At 46.2% G+C, this 25,018-nt stretch overlaps 1 protein-coding gene across 1 annotated transcript; it reads right to left on the reverse strand.

Annotated features, from left to right (window-relative positions):
- Positions 1-6,994: 6,994 nt before the first annotated feature.
- On the reverse strand, positions 6,995-24,725 carry Mfsd1 (major facilitator superfamily domain containing 1). Its single transcript, XM_032898275.1, has 15 exons — positions 24,513-24,725; positions 22,759-22,811; positions 21,741-21,853; positions 20,057-20,099; positions 19,377-19,444; positions 17,840-17,948; positions 15,044-15,146; positions 13,374-13,472; positions 12,882-12,993; positions 12,175-12,231; positions 11,700-11,856; positions 10,297-10,394; positions 8,363-8,475; positions 7,777-7,824; positions 6,995-7,078 (listed from the first exon to the last, which is right to left on the reverse strand). The coding sequence occupies exons 1-15, from the start codon at positions 24,670-24,672 to the stop codon at positions 7,017-7,019; spliced, it is 1,395 nt and encodes a 464-aa protein (XP_032754166.1). The 5' UTR covers positions 24,673-24,725; the 3' UTR covers positions 6,995-7,016.
- Positions 24,726-25,018: the final 293 nt, after the last annotated feature.

A 25,018-nucleotide genomic window follows, 5' to 3' on the forward strand; every position in this document is an offset into this window, starting at 1 on the left:
CCCAGTCTTCAACTGCTTCACCAACCCAGCATATGCTTGACATTACCACACTGTTTCTCCCTACCTACCCCCTCCCGCTAGCTCTCCTGGCTTCTGTAGATTGCTCTGCTTCCTGTTTTCCAACATCCTGCCAGAGGCAGAGGGTGTGCCCTTAGAACTGTGACCTTCTCAACCCTCTACTCAGTCTTGTGTTAGCTCTGCATCTTAACCTCCTACTGGATCTGTTCGCTGCCTCCCTGGCTCTGCCAAACCTAAACCTTGTCCCACTAGGAACCCTTCCCGTTCGTGTCCTCTCAAAAGCTGCTCTACGTGCCTCGGATACTTACTACAAGCTCCACAAAGCCAGCACTGAACTCACTTGCCTCAACGGCAGCCCTGTCCTTGTGGTCTCATTGGTCAATGGACAGCACCTTCCATCCAAGCCAGATATCTGGAAGGTGACCTTCATTTGAGCCTTGGTTTCTCACCACACCTCCCTGAAAGGCCTTTCAGTTGGAGCTCCCAGCCACTGCCAGAATCTGTCTCTCCATTCCATCCTGCTGGGGCTGAAGTTCACATACTACCATCTCTCCAGAATCCTTGTTCCGGTCTACGTACCATTCCCCTGCCTCCAAACCCTTTCCCTCTAACTACGACTCGTTCCCTTCCTACTGCTTCCAGTTGTTCTAAAGTGCAAACTAAGTCTTGAGAACCCCCACATAAAACTTTTCTCGAAGTCAAAGACCACAGTGCTGAATGTGGAGAAGAGGCCTTAGCCATCTGCCTTGCACCAGCCCTTTCAACCCAAACTCACGTGCAGCTTCTACCCTTTCTACTACCTAGCAGGCTCGCTCAGCCTTAGGGTCTAGCTTGCTTCTCCTGCTCCCCCTTACACAGCCCCTTCTCCACCTAAATGCATCAGCCACTGCTCCTACATAATGAGGCTCAAAGACCATCCTCGACCATCCCCTTGAGGAATTGTGGAGCTTTCAAGTTCTCTAAATCCTTAGTCTATAGACACTCATCATAGGTCACAATCTCTGAGCTACTGACCAGCACCTTGGACCACTACTCACTGAGCAAGACAGCCCATGTCTTCTGCGTCCCTGAATGATCAGCTCTACAAAGAGCTTTATGCAATGATCTCATGAATGAAGGGTGGTAAAAAGTCCATGCACAGCAGGGTGGCTGTAACAATGATGTGCTGTGTATGTTGTTTTTAACTGAGCCAGCGCTGGCATGTGCCTTTACTTCCAGCACTCAGGATGCAGAGGGTGGCAAGTCATCTTTGTGAGTCTGAGGCCAGAGTGGCCTATGTAGTGAGTTCCAGGCCAATCAGAGCTACACGTGAGATCCAGTCTCAGTAAATTAAATAAGTAAATAAACAAATAAATGCAAGCTAAACAGATCTTTCTCTATTTTTTAGCTGTGAAGAAATCACATTGTATTAGCTAATTTTATGTCCGCTAGACACAAGCTAGTCATTTTAGAAGAAGAAATATCCATTGAGAAAATGACCCCACCAGATTGGCCAATGAACAAGTCTGTGCATTTCACTAATTGATGGTTGATCTGGGAGGGCCCAGCTCACTGTGATTGGCTCCACCCCTGGGCAGAAGAGCCTGGGGGCTATGGGAAAGCAGGTGAGCAAGCCACGAGGAGCAAGGCAGAAGCATCCCTCTATGGTCCTGACTTCTCTGGGTGGTACAGTACCAGCTGTAAGGTGAACTCTTTCCTCCATGAGTTGGCTTGGGTGGTAGTGTTTATTACAATAGGAACCCTAAGACATTCAGATTTGAGCAACAAGTATCAAACGTCATTTGGTGGTGCTCCATAGATAGGAACAACTTTTACATGTCAAAAAGTAAATGTGAGTCAGGCCTGATGGCTGCATCCAGCCAGGGCTGTACAGCAAAGTCTGTTTCTCAAATTCTATTCAGAATAAAACTTCAAAAACGGAACTGTGATGAGGAACAGAAGCAATTTTTTTTTCAGGAAATAGAAGCACCAAAAAGCCGCTTGTAAACACACATCAAACCCACTTCTAAGGACGAACTCGTACAACATGGCAATCCAAGTGTCCGTCAGCTCCCCTGAATCTCATTAACCCAGCTGTTGGCTGTCATAGCTGGTCAGAAGAGTAGATCTCAGAATCTGAAGCAGAAGTTGTGCAAGTCCCAAGATATAACAAGTAACAATAGGTGTGTGCACGGGGGCGCCCAGCCATATGCACGGACACTAGAGAGTAAAAGCGAGCCGGAGACTTGCAAGCCCCATGCAAGGACTCTGGTTTGCTCATAAAACCCCAGCACTGAGGGTTGGGGGTTTAGCTCAGTGGTAGAGCGCTTGCCTAGCAAGCACAAGGCCCTGGGTTCGGGTCCCCAGCTCCGGAAAAAAAAAAAAAGAAAGAAAGAAAGAAAGAAAGAAAGAAAGAAAGAAAGAAAGAAAGAAAGAAAGAAAGAAAGAAAGAAAGAAAGAAAGAAACCCCAGCACTGTCTTCCTGAACCTCACAGGATCACTCTTCAGGGCCCACATCAGAGTTCCCCCACGGAACATCATGAACACTGAAAGATGCCAAGGTGTCTGAGGCTACAGGCAATGCGTTCTAGAATCAACAGCATGCAAGTAAGCTGAAGAGGTCCCTGGTTTCCACTGCATACCAGGACTGAGAAATACATGCATAACTTCACTCTACCCTTAGCCCGTAGCAGCTCAAAGCCCCTCACCCGACTGATTGTCAGATAAAATCCTCTTGTTTTTCCACAATTTTGCTTCTTTCTGTCCCATCCCCAAGACAGCTTTGGCAGTCTGATCATCAGTAAACCTTTTTTGTGCTACAGATGAAGCTGTGTAGTTTGGTGGTTACACTGTGCAAACACACACACACACACACACACACACACACACACACACACAATATGGAGGTGTAGGGCACAGAAACCCAAATATACAAGCAAAACACCAGTAAGACAAAGAATACCTAAACACAAAATCAAGTCTAAAAACACACCCTTAAGTTTATTTTGTGTTGGCCAAACCTGAAGTGTGGTCGATGTACCCAGTGAGACTCCACTAGAGAAAAACTAATTTTTCCTTTGCCAACAAGTACCAACTGCAGATAGCTTCTTGGCTAGAAGTGGGAGCTGGTAGCCACTTTCTCTCATCTGGCTTGAAATCTGTGCAGGGTGTGTGTGTGTGTGTGTGTGTGTGTGTGTGTGTGTGTGTGTGTGTGTGTGTGTGTGTGTGTCGTCACAGTCTCTGAGTTCACTGTGACGCAACCTTGTCATTCCTGCTCCTGTAAGATCAATAAAAGCCCAGTGTCTTGGAGTGTGGTGGCACACATCTGTAATCCCAGGAGAAATCTGAGTCAGAGCTCAAAGGGTCGACATAGCAAGTTCCAAGCTGGTCAAGGCTCTGTGGCAAGACCTGTTGAAGAAGAAAAGAAGGAAGAGGAGGAGGAGGAGAGGAGCGGGAGTAGAAGAGGGAGAGGGGGTAGGAGGAGGAAGAGGAGGAGAAGGTAAGGAGGGGCAGGAGAAGGGAAGGAGAAGGGAGGAGGAGGAAGAGGACTCATTGGTTAGCCAAGCTGGATTCCCGTGCAATTGGTACGTTGGTCTGTAGTGGGTTCCCCTCCCAGGGTGAATAGTCATGTTTTGCACCTCCCCATGAAAACTCACTTGTGTTTTTGCCAAATGGGTACAATACTAAGAGGATAAAGCAGACAAACTCCAGCAGCCTCCTTCCTCACCTCCCTCCCCCGTCCCTCTCCCCGTTTGTAGGTAAGCTGAAGTGGTTCTTGGTGTCTCTTGAACTCAGCACTCTTGCCAGTACTGTAATAGGAAGACCTGTGGAAGTCTCTAACTTCCACAGAATGCACTTCCCAAGGCTGCTCCTCTAGTCAGAAGCCTGTGCCTAACACATGCATGGCCCTACCCTGGCTCATCCCCTACACTGCATACAACTCTTAAACTACACGTGTGAGAGATTCCCTGTCAGGACATTATAAAGCCAAGACGGAAGATGCTGCCTTAGAATATATATGATTGTCCAATGGTTTCCTAAGGGTAAATATTAAATAAAAGGTTTCTAAGCCAGAGGCGGGCAGTCCACCAACCCTTTTTGGATCATTTTATTTGTATTGCCATTTGTCCTCCAAACAGGTTATTCTAATTACTTTTATTTTATACATTATTCAAAAGGAAAATAGAAAAAGTTTTGTACATACATTATTGCTAGGCACTTGGATAAGCTCACTAACAAACCAGGCAACGTCCCTGCTCCGGTGGAGCTGACAATCTAAGAAGGAACAAATACACCCCAAACCCAGTGCCACAAATTCCTCACAAATCAACGTGAGCTGAAAAGGCACAATATGAGGCTTTCAAAGATCCCAGGTATCATAAATTGTATATGGTCTGAGTGGCCTGGAGAAGTTTCTATGTTAAAATGATTCCGGGCTGGAAGCTAAGGTTTCTGTTTAAGTCAGATGAAAGCAGGTTAGAGTGCGCACTAGAGGTTACACTCTAAGGGAAGGAAACGGAAATGGACAGCCCTGAGAGGGGCAGGCACCCAGCCCGTTACAAACAGGTCAGGCTCCCTACACCTTGTGTGTACACAGTGGAAAGGACAGGGCCAGTGTGGAGGAGCCACTTCAAGCACCTGACATGTCCTGCAAGAGCTACATGTAGGCAAAGCTTCGAAACTCGCCAGGGAAGAGTGCCATAACAAAGTATAAACCAAGAGAAAAGGAATGCGTTGTCAAACTCTTCCTGCACTGTTTAAGACTCATCATCACTGTGTGGTGTGTGTGTGTGTGCGTGTTCGAGAGTGTGCGTGTGCGTGTGTTGCCCCATGTAGATGTTGAGAACTGAACTGGGTCCTCTTGAAGAGCAGCAAATGTTCTAACCACTGAGCCATCCATCCCTCCAGTCCCCTGATGCCAAAGCTTCAAGTATACAATGCTGTGTACCACGTGTACCCTACACCCATAAAACTACTCGAAGAGACCGTGCCTAGGACATTTCCTTTGCTGCAGCTTTGATTTCTAGAGATTATCTTCCACAGAAAACTTGAGGTCAGTGCTGCAATGTTTTACAAATATAACCTCCTGCATTGGTTTTATGTATCCATGTACATAGGTAGCCACCACAAACTGAAGGACACTTTTATTGTCTTTAAAGAAAAGAAAACGTCCACAGGTTTGCTGCTCAGCAGCCACAAGTGACATCCATACACAACCTCCTCGTGGGCAGTGCGGAGGAATTGCGTACCGTTCTCGAGGACGCAGTGAGTGCGGTTAAGACGCCGGTCTTTATTGTGTATGTAACAGCTTCTACCAGACCCTTATGCTTTGGGGGTTTTCCCTTTTTCATGCTATGATGCAAAGGAAAGGCTACATCTGAAGGATGCACTTACTAAAAATCACCCCAACAGAAGATGCAGACCCTGACGGAGGTCCTTCCAGAATGTTCCACAGTCCCTAAACTGTTCACTGTTGACTAAACACTTCCATAACACACGGTTACGAAAGGCTAAAACAGTCTGCGTGAACCTTAAGTAGGTATGTTTCAAATATAAATATATTCTCCACTATGTTATTTTTCTAAGTGATTTTCCTGAAGGTTTCCAGTCAGCAGCGAATGCTGTCCCTCTCATGGCAGCCATTTCAGAGTTTCATCTGCAAAACATAACACAGGAAATTACGAAAAGGCAGCAAAAATAGACAGGGAAATCCACACCATTTTCAGAATTAAAATTGTAACATTGTAAAATACATGATGGTATGTCTGTTTCCTGTTATTTCTAAACATTTTAGCCATTAAGTTTATGGTTTAAAGACATATCTATAAATATATGAATCATTTTTATTGGAGCAGCGGTGCACACGAGTGCAGGTGTCCGGGGAAGAAGCCCTGGGTTCCCTGGAGCTGCTGCTCCAGTCATTCCTGAGATACCCAGCATGGGCACCGGGAACGGCCTCTGGCCCTCGTGAGCGCAGTACACACTTTTAACCAGAGCCGGCCCTTTAACCTTTCACTTCCAATTTTATAGCACGAAAAAGGAGAGTTCCACCCCCCTGCTTTAAGAAACACAGGCTGTTATTCCAGACTTCATCCTGTTCAAGTCTCAAAATTTAATAATCAGATGATAGGTATATTTAACTTAAAGTTAACTTTAAGTTAAATAAATCTTTAACTCATAAGAAGCTTATGGCTAAACACTTTAGAAATAATAGGAAACAGAAATACCATATTTTAGCACATACTTATCAAAGAATCTCTTAAATCCCAAACTATAGTCTTTAATCTGTTCTGAAGGAATCTGAAGAAAGCAAACAGCATACAGATATCAAGATGTGAACTGGACACAGTCTACAGTCACCGGAGAGCGTTCATTCAAAGGTTACAATCCCATCTCTCATTGAGAGAAGTTGGGGCAGGACCTTGAAGCGGGAACGGTTTCCTCCCCAAGGTGCTCTTGGTCCAACTGTTTTAACCAAGCCCAGAATGAAATTAGGTCACAGGGAAAGTTGAAATGTTATCTTAACCACTGTCAAAAGGGCCAGCTGACAGAGAGAAGGAAGAGCACACACGGCCAGGACAGGCGCAGGGCAGGGCTATGCTCCAAGAACGAACCCTGCAGCCTGCACTTCCCAGAAAGCAACAGGTCCTATTTCTTTTCTTTCTTTCATTTTACACCTTGATAGTCATCTTAGATTTCCTGAATTAAGAATTTTGTACTGCTTTTTCTGGACCTAATTATTAGCTCCTAAAAATCAAGAAAGCAACTAATATCTATAATGTCCAAACCTAACTTGAAATAAATGCTCCTAGTTAAGAGTTTTAAGATCCCGGCGAGAGAGATGGCTCAGTGGTTAAGAGCACTGACTGCTCTTCCAGAGGTCCTGAGTTCAATTCCTGGCAATCACATGGAGTCTGATGCCCTCTTCTGGTGTGTCTGAGGACAGCGACAGTGTACTCATATAAGTAATTCTTTAAAAAAAAAAAGTTTCATGATCCAATCTTTCCCCCCTTAAGTACTCACTCTGACTGAGAAAGCTTCATTTGTTCCCTTTGTTTTGCAGAATAATTTAGATTCCCACCTAAAACATAAATGAACATAGTCATTTTAAGTAACATGAATAAAATTCAAACATATACACACAAACATTTGCATAAAGCATGTGCAAGATAAAAAAAAAAGATGTCCTATAATCATGCTTTAATTTTAGCTTTGCGTTTTCAAGTGTGAAGGTCTGTGCTGTTAGCAAAAACATTGTGTTAAATGTTAGCAATAACGAAAATTAAGAAAAACTAAAACAAATCTAAATTTATGCAGGCAACGTTGTATTACATTCTCCTAAGTATGCCATGCCCTTTAAGGACAGGCAATTAGAAAGATGAATAAAGGCAACATCAAATTCTTACTAAGAAAAAAATTACTCTAATGCATATTAGTGTGTACTAGTTTTAAATATCTGTTATTTCTAAATCTAAATTGAATACATTCAACCTTAAAGTGAAAATGTTTACTTTTTCTTTTTTTAGAAATGAGACTGTGAGGGGCTTAGAGGTTTTTGCTAAGAGACACCCGAGATTTTATATTGTCAAACACTGATGATCCTAGAATGAACTGCACGGCCCCAACAGTAACGGATGAGACAGTTCAGGACGTCTGACTATACACAGGCTCCCGTCAGTAAAACTCCCGTAAGTAAAACTCACTAACACAAACTGAAGAAAACGCCGGCCCTTAAGACCACCCACCGCAGATGAAGAAGACATCCCGATAACTGCTTACCTCGGGCACCGTTCACCAAGTACAGAAAGACCACAGCTAACAGTGACACTGAAAAACACAGGGCACACTTCTAAAGGACACCCGTGCGATCAAACTCAAGCACAGACCAAACTCCTCTTAATCGGCATTTTAAAAAGCACTTCATTTTTGCTTCTGAGAGCCCTGAAGTACCACAGCACTTCCCCCTAGGGAACCACTGCTGCTTACCCCAGGGATGGCAGAGCACATCTGAGGCCCTACAGGAGAGGGAGCCAACACACCCCCAGCCAGCACCCACCCTGACCCTCCTCCTCTCTTCTTGTCCCCAAAACTCCTGGCAGCTCCTAACCAGTTTGTCATTTCAAAGTAGTTCTGTAGGGGTTTCTACCTGAGAAAAACATGTGCCTTTACAAGTGAACAAAATCAGAACGTTACCTTAGCCTCCTAGGAACCCAGAGCTACTTCCGAGCCCAAGGCCGAGCTGGGCTTCCCACCCTTGCTCGCTAAGGCGCACTGACTAGTTTACACAATTTAACAAAGCCCAAGTGTAACAATACCCACCCCTGACTGATATAAAAAGCCAAATGCTGCCACACGGCACACTCACAAGAAACACAGGCGATGAAGAACACCTCCAGAAGCAAGTATCCCCGTGTGTCCAGTATCATGCCAGCAAGGATGGCAATGACGGCCAGCCCAAGGTTCTGAATAGACTGCATGCTACAGTTTCCAGACACAGTAACACAGCAATGTCAAGTCTTCATGCACAGGCTAACCTCACTATTAACCTCACTATTAATGTTAGCATCTGAAACCGCTCACGACTGGTGCTTTCAAAGACTTTCAATCGGCAAGTGAATGGATAGATTTTTGTTTGAGACAGGGAGACTAGCCCTGGCTGGCCTGGACTCACTCTGTAGACCAAGCTTGCCTCAATTCACCAAGACCCACCTGACTCCGACTCCAGAGTGCTGGGACTTGGGTGTGCATCACCACACCCAGAGATTTTAGGGTTTGCCCTGGACTATTTCTGCTACTAGACCCTCTGCTCCAAGGCAAGTGACGTGCAAAATGCCTTCCTGAATGAAAGGAGAGTTATCTGCGCGCGGCCACTGGAGCAGGTGCCCCCTCTGCCTCTGAGAGGCCTGGGGTTGGAGTCAACCTCCAGTGAGCGGCCCTCAGGGGACAGGAGTGCTCACGTCTGCAACTGCATCTTATGGTTTATTCCAACGGTCTCGCCAGAGGCTGACCCTGCTTCATGGCCAAGTGCAGTTGACGAGACTAAGAAACACCTGACAGAGAGGGCTCCTCTAGGCGAGACCGCTGGTCACATCCAAAAGGAGTAACTCAAGTGGGAAAGACGTGAATGTGGACAGCACCATCCCACAGGCTGGGGGCCTGAATAGGATAAAAGGGCAGCATGAGGGCTGTTCTAGGTCGTCAACTTGACTGCATCTGAAACCAACTAAAACCCCCAAATGGAGGGGCACACCATGAGGGGTGCTCGCTTAAGCTGAAGTGGCAAGATCCACTTCTAATGAGGATCTTTCCGGTGGGAAGACACACCTCCGACGTGAGCCACACCCTCTGCTGGAAGCCCATATAAGGACATGGGTGAAGGGAGCTTTTGCCCTCTGCCTGTCGGCTCTCTCCTCATTAGCAAGTCCATTCCTTCACTGGCATTTGAGCCTACTTCTTTGGCATTCTGGCATATACTGAAGACAGCCTAGATACCAGCCTTGTTGACTGAACAACTACTGAATTCTTGGACCTTCTGTTCACAGACAGCCACTGTTGGATGTGGTGGTTTGAATGAAAATGGCCTCCGTAGGCTCAGAGAGTGGCATTAATAGGAGGTGTGGCCTTGCTGGAGGAAGTGAGTCTGTGTCTTAGCTCCCTTCCTGCTGCCTTAAGATCAACATGTGGCACTCTCAACTACTTCTCCAGCACCATGTCTGCCTGAATGCTGCCATGTTTCCCTCCATGATAAGAATAACCTGAACCTCTAAAATGTAAGCCAGGCCCAATTAAACGTTTTCCATTATAAGAGCTGCCATGGTCATGTTGTCCTTCTAAGTCATCGTAAGTCATTCTAATACATTTTTTTCTGTATATATAGTGAGAGATGCACTCTATAAATTCTGCTACTTTAGAGAACCCTGACTAATAAGAGAAGGAAAGGAGGACAGGTCTTAGTGTAGATGTATACATGTGTGAGTAAGCAGATGCCCGCACATCTGTCTGCCTGCTTCCTGTCTGCCATGACAGATCTGCCTCACCACAGGACCCGGATCAATACAGCAAAGATGGAAATCTCTAATACCAGGAGCTAAAATGAGCCTCCTCCATTGGGTTTTTTCCTCAGATCACAGTTAGAGAAAGTGACCAGAAACACCAGACGCCTGCTTGCTCCTAGTCATAGGCAAGTTCAGAGCTGTTCCAGATCTGAGCACAACTGCATTAGAAGACACGGGCTGCTACAGTAACTGTTAACACAGCAGACGGTGTACGTATGATCTGTGATGGAAACGCAATACTTACAATCCATAAGCTGTTCCCAGCTGGTGTTCGGGAACTATGAATGCCACCATTGGCCACAATGCACAGGCCAGCAATGAGTAGGAGAACCCCAGGAGACACTAGACGGGAAGGCAGAACGGTACAGTATGCATCAGGTGACAGGTGATCCTCATTGAAGACGATCAGTGACAGTGACATACTAGCTAAAACAGAGTACACACCTCCTTACTGTGATTAGACTAAAACTTTAAATACAAAGGACAGTCTTGGGCCTCTCTCAGTGCCCTGCTCTGTTCTGAACATTTTCCTTGTGATATAAACAGACATAAACTATCTGGGCCCACTGTCCAGTCAAGGGCACAGTTACCTGGCAAAAAGTTCTCACCCAAGTTTTCAGGCAACCTGATCTTCCTTAATTACAAAGGAAGTAGTCAAGGCAGAAGAGTGACGCGATCCTGCTGCTGCCTCTGGATGGTCAGTTCTCACTGAGAAGCAGAGCTGGGAAGGAACCTCCATCACCAGCACTTGTCAGACTCTATGTGAGACTGCCTTCTCCTCAGGACAAAGGCACTAGCCCAGCACCGTGGTGGCATGCTTGTGGGTGGAGGAGGGCTGTGAGCACAAGGCCAGCCGAGGCTGCACGGTGAACTTGGAGGTCACTTTAGCTATATGTAAGCAAGAATAGGTCTCAAATTTTTAAATTTGATTTGAACTTAAATTTAAGTATTTCATGTACCCATCAGACTAGTAAATATAAAATAATACTGACATCAATACCAGCAAGGAAAATGGGCAGAGCCGTGCGTTGCCGGCAAAGTTACAGGTGAACAGTTAAGTTCCTGTCACACCCGTCAAGGTGACCACTGAGCCTCTGCAGCAGCAATGCTACGTCTAGAACCTGCAAGTCCCTACAGGAAGGCTTCGGGAAACTGACCGCCAGATCCATAACTGCTTATGCTCGAGATGTTCCTTTAAGAACACGTAAGAGACACAGCACTCAGCCTGTACTCCTTGGAGACCAAACCTCCATGGACGTATTGCAACCTTTTAAACCTAACAGTCAAAGTCAAACAGACAGACACTGGGCCGGAAGACTGGCCACTTTTATGAAATGACTTATTTTAGAAGTTCAGAAAAATGACTGGAAGTGATTAGCTTTCTAATCATAAGACTATTTTATTTCAAATTCTACTTCAGCACTGAAGATTCCCCACTAAATAAGCCAAGTGAAAAAGCAAACTTAATATACTTGTTAAAATATAAATAATAAAATATAAATTAATAATTCTTTTTAAATTAAATATTCACTTTGTCAAAATTAAAGTCAAGTCACATCCCCCTCAGCAGCCAGCTGGGTTTGCTGGGTGCAGCAAACATGGCCTTAGGGTTCTCTCTGAAGCCCTCAATATCCCTCTCAATGTTACCATGGCAATCCACGGGTTCCAAAAGGTGAAGGCCAGCATCATGTGGGCCACGAGGGTGGTGGCTACCGCACACAGGACCCAGACGATGTTCTTCCCAGTTTTATCCACCAAGAATCCAAATATTGGGGACATGGGAGCTGATATGATATACACAATGCTGCCAGAGAGCATAAGAAGTTAACAGAATGCAACACCTTAGAAACTAAGTACTCCAATGCCCCCTAAAACTACACAAAGCAAAGCCCAACTCCTCCAATTTGTCACCCTTCCAAAATGAGTGCCAGAGAACAAAAATACAAAAATCCAACAATTCTCTGGGTTTTCCCTTTACTCAAAGCCAGGCTTCTGGGATTTGGGGCTGCGATGTCGGGGATGCGGGGGAGGGGGAGCTGCGATCACACAGTCTTTGTGGTCTCTGCTCATGAACACTGCGGACATCACATGCAACAAGAACCTACAGCATCACACCAAATACCTGTTGATTGCACTTGCTGACTGGGAAGAAAATCTGAATTTCTCTATGAAGAAGACTCTAAAATTAAAAAGAAAGGTAGGCATGTTAGAAAGAACTACTTTGTTTTCAAGAAATAAAGAAAAGGTAAAATCAGCTTAGCATTTAATAAGCTTTCCTTCCACAGTTGTCTCTGATACATCCTAAAGCAATCGACTACAGGTAAGTACTCGTGGCCCTACTTCACGGACTGAACCCTGACTGGCCGACACACTTTCAGAACAGCAAATCTAAAAGTAGTATAGGCCCATGCAATAGAGTTCTTGCCACAAAGTGACTGCGTAGTCTTGAAGGTTACAGAAACACCAATGCACATCCTCCATTTGCACTCTCACACTGCAGCAGCCAACGACTGAGGAGAGACGCAGACCCGCCTCGAACCCTGAATCTAAGTCTGGCAGAATCCGCCTGAGGTAGACAGTGCACAGCCTCCACTCACACAGCAGGCAGCCTCCTGATCCAAGAACAGAAAGCGGATTTTAAAAGTCTTCCCTAAGAGGATAAAGAAAGTAGTAAGACAATGTTGAACCTGGAGCTAAAACGGCCCACTGTGTTCCAGACTGTAAGACAGTCTACGTATATAGTGTTCACGGTAGGAAAATTAACTACAAAAACAGCCCCTCGCTGATGTGACTCGGACTCATTACAACTGGAATGCTAGGGACACTCACTTGCCCAGCCCAATAAAAGGGAACACCGCCACGTAGTAGCAGACGCAGATGATGAAGACCAGCATCAGGGGTAAGGAGAAGTCCTTTATATCCGTCAACTTAATGACTTCACCTTCAGAAAAGGAAGACACGTTATTTCATAAACCTGAGCACCTACAGTCATCATTAGTCATTATTTTTATTCATATAATAATAATAAAGACATTTTTCCAGAAAATCCCACATCCATCGCCTGTGAGATACGTTAGTTACCAAGTACTAGGGGGAAGGAAGCAGGAGCTGGTATTTACGGGAACTAGACTCGTTTTACTGATATACAAAACAAAATCAAGACTGTACGTTCTGCTAAAACATTAAAGGAGGGATACAAACAAAACCGTAGACAAGCAGAAGTGGATCTGGAAACAGCGGCACAGCACCGTGCCGTGCGCTCACGTTACTGCCCATCACCTTTAAAGGTCCCCTAAGTCCCACACTTCCATGGTGAAGTACCTGTTTTTCCTTGTTCTTTATTTAGTATTTTCTCTGCCCTCCGATCCAAATAAGCAAGGACCAAAGCACAGATTAGTGAAAGAATGCACGTTATACCTCCTAAAAAAGAGAGAGATAAATGTTAAAAAGAAAGGTCACGGGGTTTGGGGAAAGCAGCACACTACAGAGAGAGCAGCAGTGTGGCCACTGAGAGGAAAGGCTAAAGACAGGGCTAAGGAGAGCTACGCAGACACCCAGCAGGCAAACTTCATCACGCTGTTTCTCAATAACAACTTGGCAGTTAGAAGGAAACTACTGGAACCAAAGGCTCCACTCCTGTAGACTGGGGAGCACACGACGGCCATGGGAAGGTGAAGACGGACAGGCCCTCAGGTTCGATGTCAGCTGATCTTAGCCAAATCAGTGCGGCTCACTGAGAGTCCTTGTCTCCAAAACTAAGGTAGAGAATGATCATAGAAGACACCTAATATTGAGCTCTGGCCTCTACATACATGTAACATGTCACCTGCACACACATGTGCACAGAACAGTGTGGACACATACATACATCGCAGAAAGAAAGAGCAGGGGAGAAACCGTTCTCTGGCCTGTACACTATAGAAGATGCCGTAAGGAGAGCCAGCAGCCATGCGTTCTACTGCTGCCCCCGACCAGCTGACAGTTCTGGGTGTAACTTAGCCTAGCCAGGCTCAGTTCCCTGTGCGTGTGACACGAGAAGTGCTCACTCAATGACACAAGTGTCTTTGCTATGAAACTCTGCACGTGGAGAAAACCAAATGCAAGTACAAAGGCTCATCCGAGACTGTTTGAGGAGGAGTCTGGGTGGACAGGCTTGAGGTGGATTCTGTTAGCACTGCCCCTCCACCGCCCTCTTGTAACCAGGCTGCGTGCATCACCAGGCTGTGTGCATCACCAGGCTGCGTGCATCACCAGGCTGCGTGCATCAAGCCAGTACCAGGAATAAAAGATATTCAAACCGAGCCTTCACCTCACTGTGCCACGAGCCAGTGTGGAGCCCTGCGAGCCACTGACACAGGGGACAGACGCTGCCAGGGTCTGAGGACATGTGCTGAGAACAGCCTGAAAGGGACACGCAGAGCTCCACCCTCTACCTGACGACTCGCCAAGCAGCAAGCAGCACCATGGAACTTTGGCTCAGAGAACGTAGGGACAACAGGGACACACACAATGAGCAAAGACCCAGAACATTTCAGAAAACTGAGGTAAATATTCTCGTCCTAACAGCAAAGAATGGACCCAGGTTCCTGGCTCTCAACTCAGTGGACTTGGCGCTGATCCACACCTCATCTCTCCAGTGTCCTGGCTGAGCCTGAGCAGAAGGACCCCGTCTTCCTCCTGCTGCCTGTTACTGTGAGTCACCGCGGTACACTCCCTGAGTGATCTGCCTTCCAACACAATCTCTTTGAACATACAACATGGAAGTGACTGCACTGAGGAACACAAGGGAGAATCGGAAATGGCACTAGAAGTGCAAGAAAGGTACAGGACCATCTTTTTCCAAACAGTCAACATAACAATGAACTGCGGAGGGAAACCACGACCTCTAAGGACAGAGTCTGGCACTGAGTCCAGAGCTCTTGCCTATTTGGCACACCTCCTACCACAGGCCCTGGGAAGGGACAAGACATGAGATACAGGGAGTCACTCACCAACCATCAGTGTGACGCCCAGGGTCATGTGGCCAGCAGAGCCCAGTGATGCTTCAATCTTCCCATACAACCAGCCCATGAGGTTCATGTTCACCGTGCTTCCCTGAGGAAAGAAAGCAACAGGTCTCCCAATTACTAACACCCGGGGAGGCTTAGTGAAACCAGAATCCAGACCGCACGGAAGATCATCTGGTTAGACTGAGGGGGAAGACCCACCTCTAATCTGAGCCACAACTTCCGCCGGAAGCCTGTATAAGGACGCGGAAAAAAGGAAGCTCTTGCTCTTTGCCTGCTTGCTCTCTCCTTGCTATCAAATCCACTCCTTCACTGGCATTAGAACCTACTTCAGGATTCTAGCATTACTGAGACAGCCTTCTTTCTTGAACAACTACCTACTGGACTCCCGGACCTTCTGTTCCTAGGCAACCACTGTTGGATTAGCTGGACTGCAGAGTGTAAGTCATTCTCCTAAATCCCTCTGTATACAGAGCCGTTCTATAACTCTTTAGAACCCTGACTGAGACACTTTGGATGTGCTCTGAGGATTTAAAAGACTTACTCCATTCCCAGTGTGCTCTTTCCGCCTACTTACAGATGTGAGCTCTCCACTGTTCCTGCCATCATGCCTTCCCTCTGCCATCAGAGGCTCTAATCCTCTGACACCATAAGCCCAACTACACAATTTCTTTTATAAGTTGCCTTGGTCATGATCATGGTCATGGAGTTGTTACAGCAATAGAGAAGAAACTGAGACAGTGGGCTGGAGATGAGAGGACTTGCCATCCTGGAAGCCCCTCCTCCCTCCCTCCTCCTCCTCCCTCCCTCCTTCTCTCCCTCCCTCTGCAGTCCTGAAAAGCAGCTCTGGCTGGCTATTTCCTTCCAACAGAACAGAATCAGATACAAAGCAGCAGTCACGCTCCAGCAGTAGGCCAAAATGGGAAAGATGGGTATGAGATCCCACTATAAGTACGGTAAGACCTGTGCTCAGGATACGGATGTGGTTTTTGGTACAGCCAATAGCATGTGCCGACAAAGTATGTCGGAAGATGGAGGGAGGTGGAACACAGGATGACACCAATGTTCTGTATAAGAAACCACATGAAGAGAAACTCCACCAAGAACTGATCTGAGGAATGGTGGGGAGAATATGAAGAATAGCGTGAGTTCAGTTCAGAGAAGCTGAATGGTTTGTATGAGTCAGAAAGGCCTGGACAGAGACAGTGACAGCAAACACACCTGAGGAATTCAAGGGACAGCCCGGACAAGTGTTATTAACCTGGAAACAAGGCAATGCTATTAAATCCTGCAAAACTAGGTCAGAACCCCAAGGCTCTGGGTGCTGAAAGAAGAGATACCAAAGGTCACGGCCTACAGCACCGTCACATTTATAACCACGAGGAGAGAGGGGAGGATCTGAGGGAGAGGAGGAGAGAAGAGAGATGGGGCCTGAGTCTCAGGAACTAACAAGGTGGAGGGAGGCACTGCTCAGCTGGGAAACAAAGCAAGCGTCCCAGCAGTCGCGAGCTCCTCAGGAGAGCTGCTGCTGTACTAGCGCCTGGCTTAGTGCTTGCCGAAACAGTGAGCTTAAAAGGAGCAAATCACAAAGGAAAAGAATACTCGACCCCCGCCCCCAGCCATACAGGGATGGGGATACTTAAGATTTCCTATCTCACAGGATGCGTTAATCAAACCATTACATCTCCTGGGAACCCTCCCTAAGACAAAACATAAAACACCACAATCATTTCTAGTTCTGAACACCAGGGATCTCGCTGGCAGAGACAAGTCCAATGAGATGTGAGGCTCACGGTGAGGAAGCCCAACCTCCTGTCAGATGGCTTAGATCTGGAACATGCCTGATCAGGAACTTAAGACCCTTCGCATGACAACTGCAAACAATTAATACTGAAACAAAACAGTGGGGGCAGTTGGTGAAGACCCCTGGTGGGAAAGGGCTTCATCTGTGTGAGGTGAAGCATCAGAAGTTTGTGGTGTCTCACACCTTTAAACCCACCACTCCAAAGGCAGAGGCAAGCAGACCTCTGTAAGTTCAATACCAGCTTGATCTACACAGCAAGTTCTAGGCCAGCCAGAGCTCCATAGTAAGGCTGTCTTTAAAAAAAAGAGTTAACTGAGAGAGAATAGGCTGCCCTACCATAGAGTGAGCCTCCTACCAATGGAAATGTGCAAGCAGAACACGGATGGATAGATGGACAGACAGATGGACAGAGGGATGGACAGATACATGGACAGATGGGTAGGTGGGTGGGTAGATCAGTGGAGAGAGTTTTGAGGCAAGGTACCAAAATGGGTGAGAAATAAGGCAAGCGTTACTCAGATGCTTTGAACTAATGGATGTTTATGAGTGCTTCACTAAAGACAGAATAAATGTTAGTCTAAGTCCTACTAGAGAAATGTATAAAAACAGGGGCTAGAAGCGGCTCCATGGTGAGACTGCTTTGTGTAATCAGGAAGACAAGAATTCAGATCACAGCTCCCAGGTAACAGTCAACTGTCCCCTGCATGCCTAATAACTCAGATCTGCGGAGATGGGAGACTGCTGCCCTCAAATGAACAAGTGGAGAGTGATGAGGAGGTCCTCTTCCGACCTCTGCACTCAGAGGCACCAATACAGACACACAAGTAGGCATTTTTAAAAGGAAGCTGTCGAAATCACTGCCTACTTCTTCACATCCAAGTGTGCCCTAGCATACGTCTTTCTAGGACTGAAGAGATCATTACAAGACTCAACTCGTGCTTCCCATTGGGCCCCACCACAACCGTCACCATACTTACAATTCTGGCCATGCTGAGTTGAAGTCCAAACACCAGGTTTAATTCTTTGCCTTTAAACCAACTCACAGCATATGTATTCTGGGCAACTGCCAAGGACTCTCCACCAATCCTAAATGTGGGAGAAGAAAAGTCATAGCTTTGAAAGAAATCCCAGTAAGCCATTTTCTTCCTCCCAGAGAGAAGTGGGATCTCCGTCTCCTCTTGAATGGAGGAGGGCTTAAGTGCTTAAGTGCCAGCGAGGCACAGTGAAGCAAGACTGTGTGACCATGACCATCCAAGGATGGCAACTGCCATTTCAGTCCAACACTCACAGCTGGACACAAGCCACAGGACAGGAACCACTGGAAAATAAGCATGCCCTTCAGGGCACACAACCCAGGTATCCAACATGCAGAACAACAAGCTTCCAGATGATTCCAGCCTCCGGCCTTACGTGAATCTCTGCAGCAGACATTCCAGACATCGGGGCACAGGCAACCCACCCACACCCTCTAAAATGCAATTACTATTTTCTATTGTGATTTGGCTGAATTAATTAGAAATCACAGGCAATGAAAGAAGATACACCATGTGTCCTACGCAAAGCACCAACATGGAGGGGAGTCCTTCATTCGCATTTTGTACAGATGGAAACTCATTTTCAGGTCAACACTCGAGGCTCCTGCATGGAGCCTTTTACTGCTTGGCTTTGACTTTCCTTCTCTTAGACCCACGTGTCTATCACTACCCCTTGAGATCCGTTCCAACCCTCAGTCCTGCCATGGCTCTGTCCTAGCAAAGCCATCATCCTTCTCTCGTACACATCAGTCCCCACACTTCCTTCTACACTGCCCCACTTCACCCATGTGGCCATTTAACCTCTTTCACGCTCTTATACACGCTGTCTCCTCTGGCGATGTGCTACATCGATCTGCACGCCCTGGTGCCTCTGGGGAAAAAAAGACCTCTTTCTGCGTACTGTATCTCTCAGGGTAGGATGCCTGCGGCTGGCCTCAAAACAGGTTTGTGGAACAGACACTGAAATGTACATGGAGAAGTCACCCTGAGACTCTGTGCTAATTCAAGACACCACAATAGGGGGCAGAAAGACATATCTGCCACTCGCTAAGGAAGAGGAGGACGCCCAAAGTAAACAACCTAGAAATTGATGGTTCATACTTCTGCCAATGAGATTTACGTAAGTTTTCAATATAATCAAGTTTCAAAATAAATTCTCACAAGCTCCCAGAATTCTCCTCACGGGACTCCACTCTTGGGCCAACAGTGAGGAATTATTTCAGATCTTTGAAACATAGCCTATATATGTAAGTGTGCTTCTTAGTTGATTTAACTAAGACTTAGTTTTCTGAGTCATCGTGGTTAACTTGTAGGGTTTGAATATTTTAAACTTCTTCAGAAATGATGCTTTCTTTTAAATCCTTAGTAAAGCACTACTACGGTGGACTGGTTGGAATATGGGAGGCCCTAGTTTTAACCCTCAGCATCACAGATCCTTAATAAGCGTGCTAAGATAACATGAAATTAAGCTATAACTTACCCAAACACAAACCTCCCAAGCTCCATCAGCCAAAATGCATTAAATATTCCACCCAGAGCAAAAATGACCTGCAATATGAATAGTAATAAAAATAAAACAGGATATTTAAACAGAGTAAATAACACGACAAATCCTCATTTCCACGTCACTTTCACTAGCCCGCACTAATAAATCCAAGAAATTAAAATATGAATGTTCATGCATTCAGCAGGACTTCTAGTCACCAGGAGGCAAGCCTCCAGCATATCTGGCAGGAATCTTTTGGGTTAGGATAACCCATGTGCAAAGACCCACCCCAGTGTGCGTGGCACCATTCTATGGGCTGTGCAGCATAAAGAAGAAATTGAACTGAGCATGCACCCGCCACTTCCTGTTTCCTGGCGGCAGGAGTCATGTGACCAGCTGCTTCATGCTCCGGCCACCATGCCTCCCCTCAAGCAGTGGGCTGGAACAAACCCTTCTCCCTCCTAAGTGGCTTCTACCAATCAGAGCAATGAGGAGGTGACTAAGACAATGTAATTTAAGGCTTAAAATGAATGATACCACGTGGCCATTCACGGGCCTGATTAATTGACAAACTTATCCATTCATTCATTCAGCATATTTTTGCTAAGGGAATTAATTAAATAAGGCTGCAAAGTTACTGTCAAGTAATGAGTAAATATTTGGGCTTTTCTTACCTGTCCGATGCAAACAAAGCAGCTAAAAATAACTGTGCCCCATCTGTGTGAGAGAAAAAATGTCATTTCTTCACATTATTGCTGGTAACCAGTCCTGTACTAATAACCAGTTTAGGTTTTCTTTGCCCATTCTGCATCCAAGGAAGGTGACCACTCATTTGCAACCTTCCAGATCCATTAACTAACATTAAGTTCTGACAGGATTCCCAAGGTTCCGCAACGGCACACGTTCATTTACCAATTATTACCTCTTAAAACGTAAATGATCTTCCCCAAGTTCTCATTTAGAAATAATGGAAATCCTCTATTAAATTCCTACTCAGGGTGTAGGGCAGGAGGCTAGTAAGAACACTCAGTAGTTAAGACCATGCACTACTCTTGAAGAGGACCCAGGGTCAGGCAGCTCCCCACTGCCTGTGACTCCAGCTTGAGATCGGACTCCTGAGCTGGCCCTGGGGGCAACGCCACACACAGCACGTGCACAAAAATAAATCTTCATCTCACTCATTTAGAACTGATTCCAGGAAAATCTACAGTAGATAATTTTAAGTCGGCTATAGTCCTTGGTAACTAAAACCTACTTTTAGAAGGCATTTCTACGACAAGTTAGTGGAGTTACAGGTCCAACTACAGTCTATTAATATTTCACCAGAGCAACAATGTGGGATTAGAAGACTTCAAAAGTCATCAGAGCCAACTGCATTTCTGAAACTAAAATTCACTCAGAACCCTTGGACAATCATGGCCCGAATATCCTCTAAAACTGGGAAAGTCAATGTCCCAAGCAGGTTTATATAACCCCTGTGAAAAGCAGTTCCTCCGCCGTATAAGTGGAAGTAGTTTTCCTAAAAAATCAGCTAATTCTATCCCTTCAGACCCAGTAAAATCTAAGCACTTCCTTAATACTCAACTGTTTGAGGTTCTTAAAAGCAAACCCCCAACACTAAACACACCAGGGTGTTTCAACCCTTACCCAGTAAGGAAACAGTTAAAACCACTCCGCAGCTCCACTTCTGCCCTCTGAGGGAAGCCCCAGCTGATGTTACCTAAGCCTCCGTCAAACACAGCCAATGAGAAAGGGGAAAAGTGACAAAGCGCCTTAGACCATTCCTCTTCAGCGCCTAATGACAGGGCCATACAAAGTTCAATGGCCAAAGACGGGCAGACATAGAGGGGGAACGTCTGAAGTCTTAACAGAGCCTAGGGATGACTCTCCACCTATGTGCAAAGACTTTACAAATCCATCTCTCATTTAATCCCTGTAGAAGCTCATAAGGTGGGAGTCATTGCCCCTACTGAGCAGGGAGGAAGCAGAAGCTTAGGAAGCGCTAAGTGTTAGCATAACAGGGACTTGACCAAGCGGCAGCGAGAGGACTCTCACATGTTCGAGAGGACTCTCACATGTTCGTCTAACCCAATTTAAGAGCATAATTTACCCCAGGAAACTGATGACCTTACTCCATCAGCAGCATCTACTAGGCCTGACCCTAATTAATAAACCAACCAGGCTTCAAGGATCAAGTCTAGAGCCAAAACCAATCTTAAAGAACAAAAACCAAATCTTCATGTCCATCAGATGTCAATTCACAAGTCTATTCAGTTCTTTGAAGAAAAACTTCAACCCAGTCCTACATTCTAATAGGTTAAATTTACGCACAGTTTTTTAACTTTTTTGCAAGCTTACCTTATTCCAAATATGCGGTCTATCAGAAAGCCACCCAAGAAACACAAAATTACATTGGGCCAAGAATACCAGGCGTACAGCAGCATGAATTTCGTGGTATTCACTTGCATGTCCTAGATAGGGAGAAAAAAAAAGTTTTCCCATACAGGTTCTGCAATTAACAAATCAAAGCAAAACATGGCAACAGCCGTGTTTCTGTATAGGGCAAGTTTCTTCACCATTTGTGAACTGTTTACTTCCTTGAGACTCTGAAAGCTACAACCCTTGCCCTTAGAATAACAGCCACACCTGGGGACATCTTACCTCCACATACTATCCCTGGGCCCCGTGGACTCCAGGACCTGTCACTGGTAGGGGGGCCAGCTCGGTCCTTTTCTATCACCTACGTTCTTCCTTCTTCCTTTCTGTCTGCATTATGGACGCCTCCCAAACAGAAAATAATCATTGTTGCCTGATCTTATAGACGCTACCCTCCTTAACTCCTACTAGAATGCAAAGGGCAGCCTGTGCATTTTTTCTCTGCCTAATGGCTTAAAAAAAAATGCACATGACAATGGTCTAAATGCCCAAGAAACAACAAATATCAAATATATTTTTACAATTCAAAACCAGACAAGAATGCAAATAGGGCCAATACTCAGCAGCTAGTATCCACATTTATAAAAGTAAATAACAGCAAAGTTTATCTAAGAAGGCCAAAGCTGTCCCACCATTCACTCATGGTTCATTCACTCATGGTGTAAAATTCCTACCAAAACTAGCATTTCTGGTGACGTTGTGGGCCCAGTCCATAAGTGTCTACCTAAAGAATAAAGCCATCTCAAGTCATGCATATGTTACTCATGAGTTCTTTAGGGAAGCAAATTTGATCTCTGCAGCTTGTGGGTCTGGTGATAACAGACACTAGAGGAGAAAGTGGGCCTCTCAGATGGGGCACCCTGAGCGTCCGCTGTGTCTCAGCATCTATGAGTCAGTGCTCCAAAGCAGAGTCGCACAAGAACGTGGAGAACCAACTCACCCGTTTAACCTGAGTCTGGAGGGCTCCGGGGTTGTCGTAGCAGAAATAGCTGCCTAGAAAAGGGAGCACACGTATTTCATTCAGATTGATCATGTCTAATGATACTGACAACTCCTAACTAGGAACTCCCCCGTGTGTTTAAGGTTTGCTATGGCTGACACTGAAAACAGGTTTTTTTGCTTGTTTTCCACCACTTTCTTGTCTACCACCCGAAAGACCTTCCACAATTTAGCGGTGTGCATACACAGCAAATACCAGAAACCTAATTAAGAGGTCAACATCGACTGGTTTTGATCATCTTGTTTCCTTCATTCCTGTATTAACATCTTCATGAAATCGCTGCATTTTCCTTACTTTAAAAAAAAAATTCTACGAGCATCCTCTACGGGTGCCACGATAGCTGTTCTCTCTTTACTCCAAAGCAGAGTGAACTTCAGCTATTCAAACCAAGCCAGTATTTGAAATAAATTCTGATCCTGTGAGCAAACAACAAACAAACAAACATCATACCCAGGAGCAAATAACTGAGTGAATACGGTCTAGAAACAAGAACACGACTGCAAGTCTAAGGGGTCAAATGAAAAATAGCAACGTCTCCTGAGCAATTAGAAACGGGAGTGGGGGGAAACCGGCAGACTTAAGGAGGCCCCAAGTTAGCACTGCCCATTTCCACGCTGACAATAAAATACACCAAGATACGGTCCAAAGGTGGAGACGGTGGCTGGAGAGGCAGGACTCTGGTTTCTCAAACCCGAACTTTCAGCCCAATCTACCTACCAAAAATAACTACCAAAAATAACCTGTGAGCTAGAGTAGGGGCAATTTCTTCAAGTGTTTTGTCTTTGCTTACTGGTTCTAAACCTAGGAACTTCTGGTTTAGGATTTAACTGCTTATAAGAAATTCAATATCATGGTTTGTTTGTTTGTTGAGACAAGATCTCACTTTGTAACCCTGGCTGGCCTCTCTAACTCACAGGGATTCCTTGGCTTCCGTGAGCCTGGTTGGGCTAGGGCAAATGATTAAGGGATCCCGGAGTTCAGGTCTCTGCCTTCCAGTACTGAGATTAAAGAAGGGTACCACCATGACCGGCTCAATACCACGTTTCAAAGCAAATAGGTACCATCTTCCCAAAAGACTAGAAACCAGAGCCCAAAGTATCTTTTATACACCAGGAGCATTTGTGAATCTGACCCCTGAAAACACACTTTCAAGCCAAGCCAGTAGTTACAAATCCGAACAGTTTCAATGTAAACTAAAAACTGTAACTCAGGAGGGAAGGTAGTCCAATGAAAGTGTTCTCCCGGGGATCAGATTTCATAAGTGAAACCAACTTAACAAGTGCGGTCTTGCAGGACTGCCCCACAGAGGAAAGGTAAGTGAAGACTCCTACGAAGGTGTTCAGAGCGGTGAACACTATCCAAAGCGGGTCGGAGCTCTAAAAGAATGTAAAGGAAAGCACTGGGTGGCGGGAGGGGTTCCTGGGGAGGGAGGAAGAGGGACTTAGTCACGCTCCGAAATTCCCCGGAGCAACGTTCTGACACTCGAGCACAGGGCTCCGGGGGAAAGATCTGAGATTCCTACTCATCTGCGTCCCCATGGAGGAGCTGCTGTGCTACGGGGCTTGGCAGGAACAAAAGTCACCTCCCTCGCGACGCTTGGAAAAAGCGGGCTCCCAAGCCCCGGCAGCAGCGCGGATCCGGAGACCCGAACCCCGAGATCCCTCAATCATCTGCCCTAGCCCAACCCCGCTCACCGAAGCCAAGGAAGCACATCAGCAAAAGCACCACAAGCCGGTGCGCCAGGTGGCTGGGGTCGCAGAGCGCGGGCAGAGCGCGAGGGGCGCCCTGGGGTGCGCTGTCCGCCTCCGGGCGGCTCCCAAGCAGCGCCCGTTCTTCCCCATCTTCCTCCTCCATCGGTCCGGAATGGAGCAGGAAGCAGAGGCAGGGTGGCAGTGGCGGCGCTCACGTGACCGCGTACGCTCACGTGACTCTCTCGGGTCACGCCTCGCCGCGCTCACGTGAACGGCGGTTCACGTGGTGTCGGGACTCCTGTTCTTTCTTTTCTGCTGATGGGGTGCACATAGGGGAAGGAATGGGAGTAGGTGACCGACCGGGTCCTGTGGAATAGGGCTCTTCCTCATTAGCATCTGATTTAAAGCCATTAGAAAATGCTGGTGCAGAAGTCCTGGTGGAAGGCTTGACCTGAGTTAGAGCCCTTCTCATTGTTAAGTCCTCCACCCTCCCTCACTTCCAACTCTTC

Source organism: Rattus rattus, chromosome 3, assembly GCF_011064425.1.
Source record: "Rattus rattus isolate New Zealand chromosome 3, Rrattus_CSIRO_v1, whole genome shotgun sequence".
Classification (NCBI taxonomy): domain Eukaryota; kingdom Metazoa; phylum Chordata; class Mammalia; order Rodentia; family Muridae; genus Rattus; species Rattus rattus.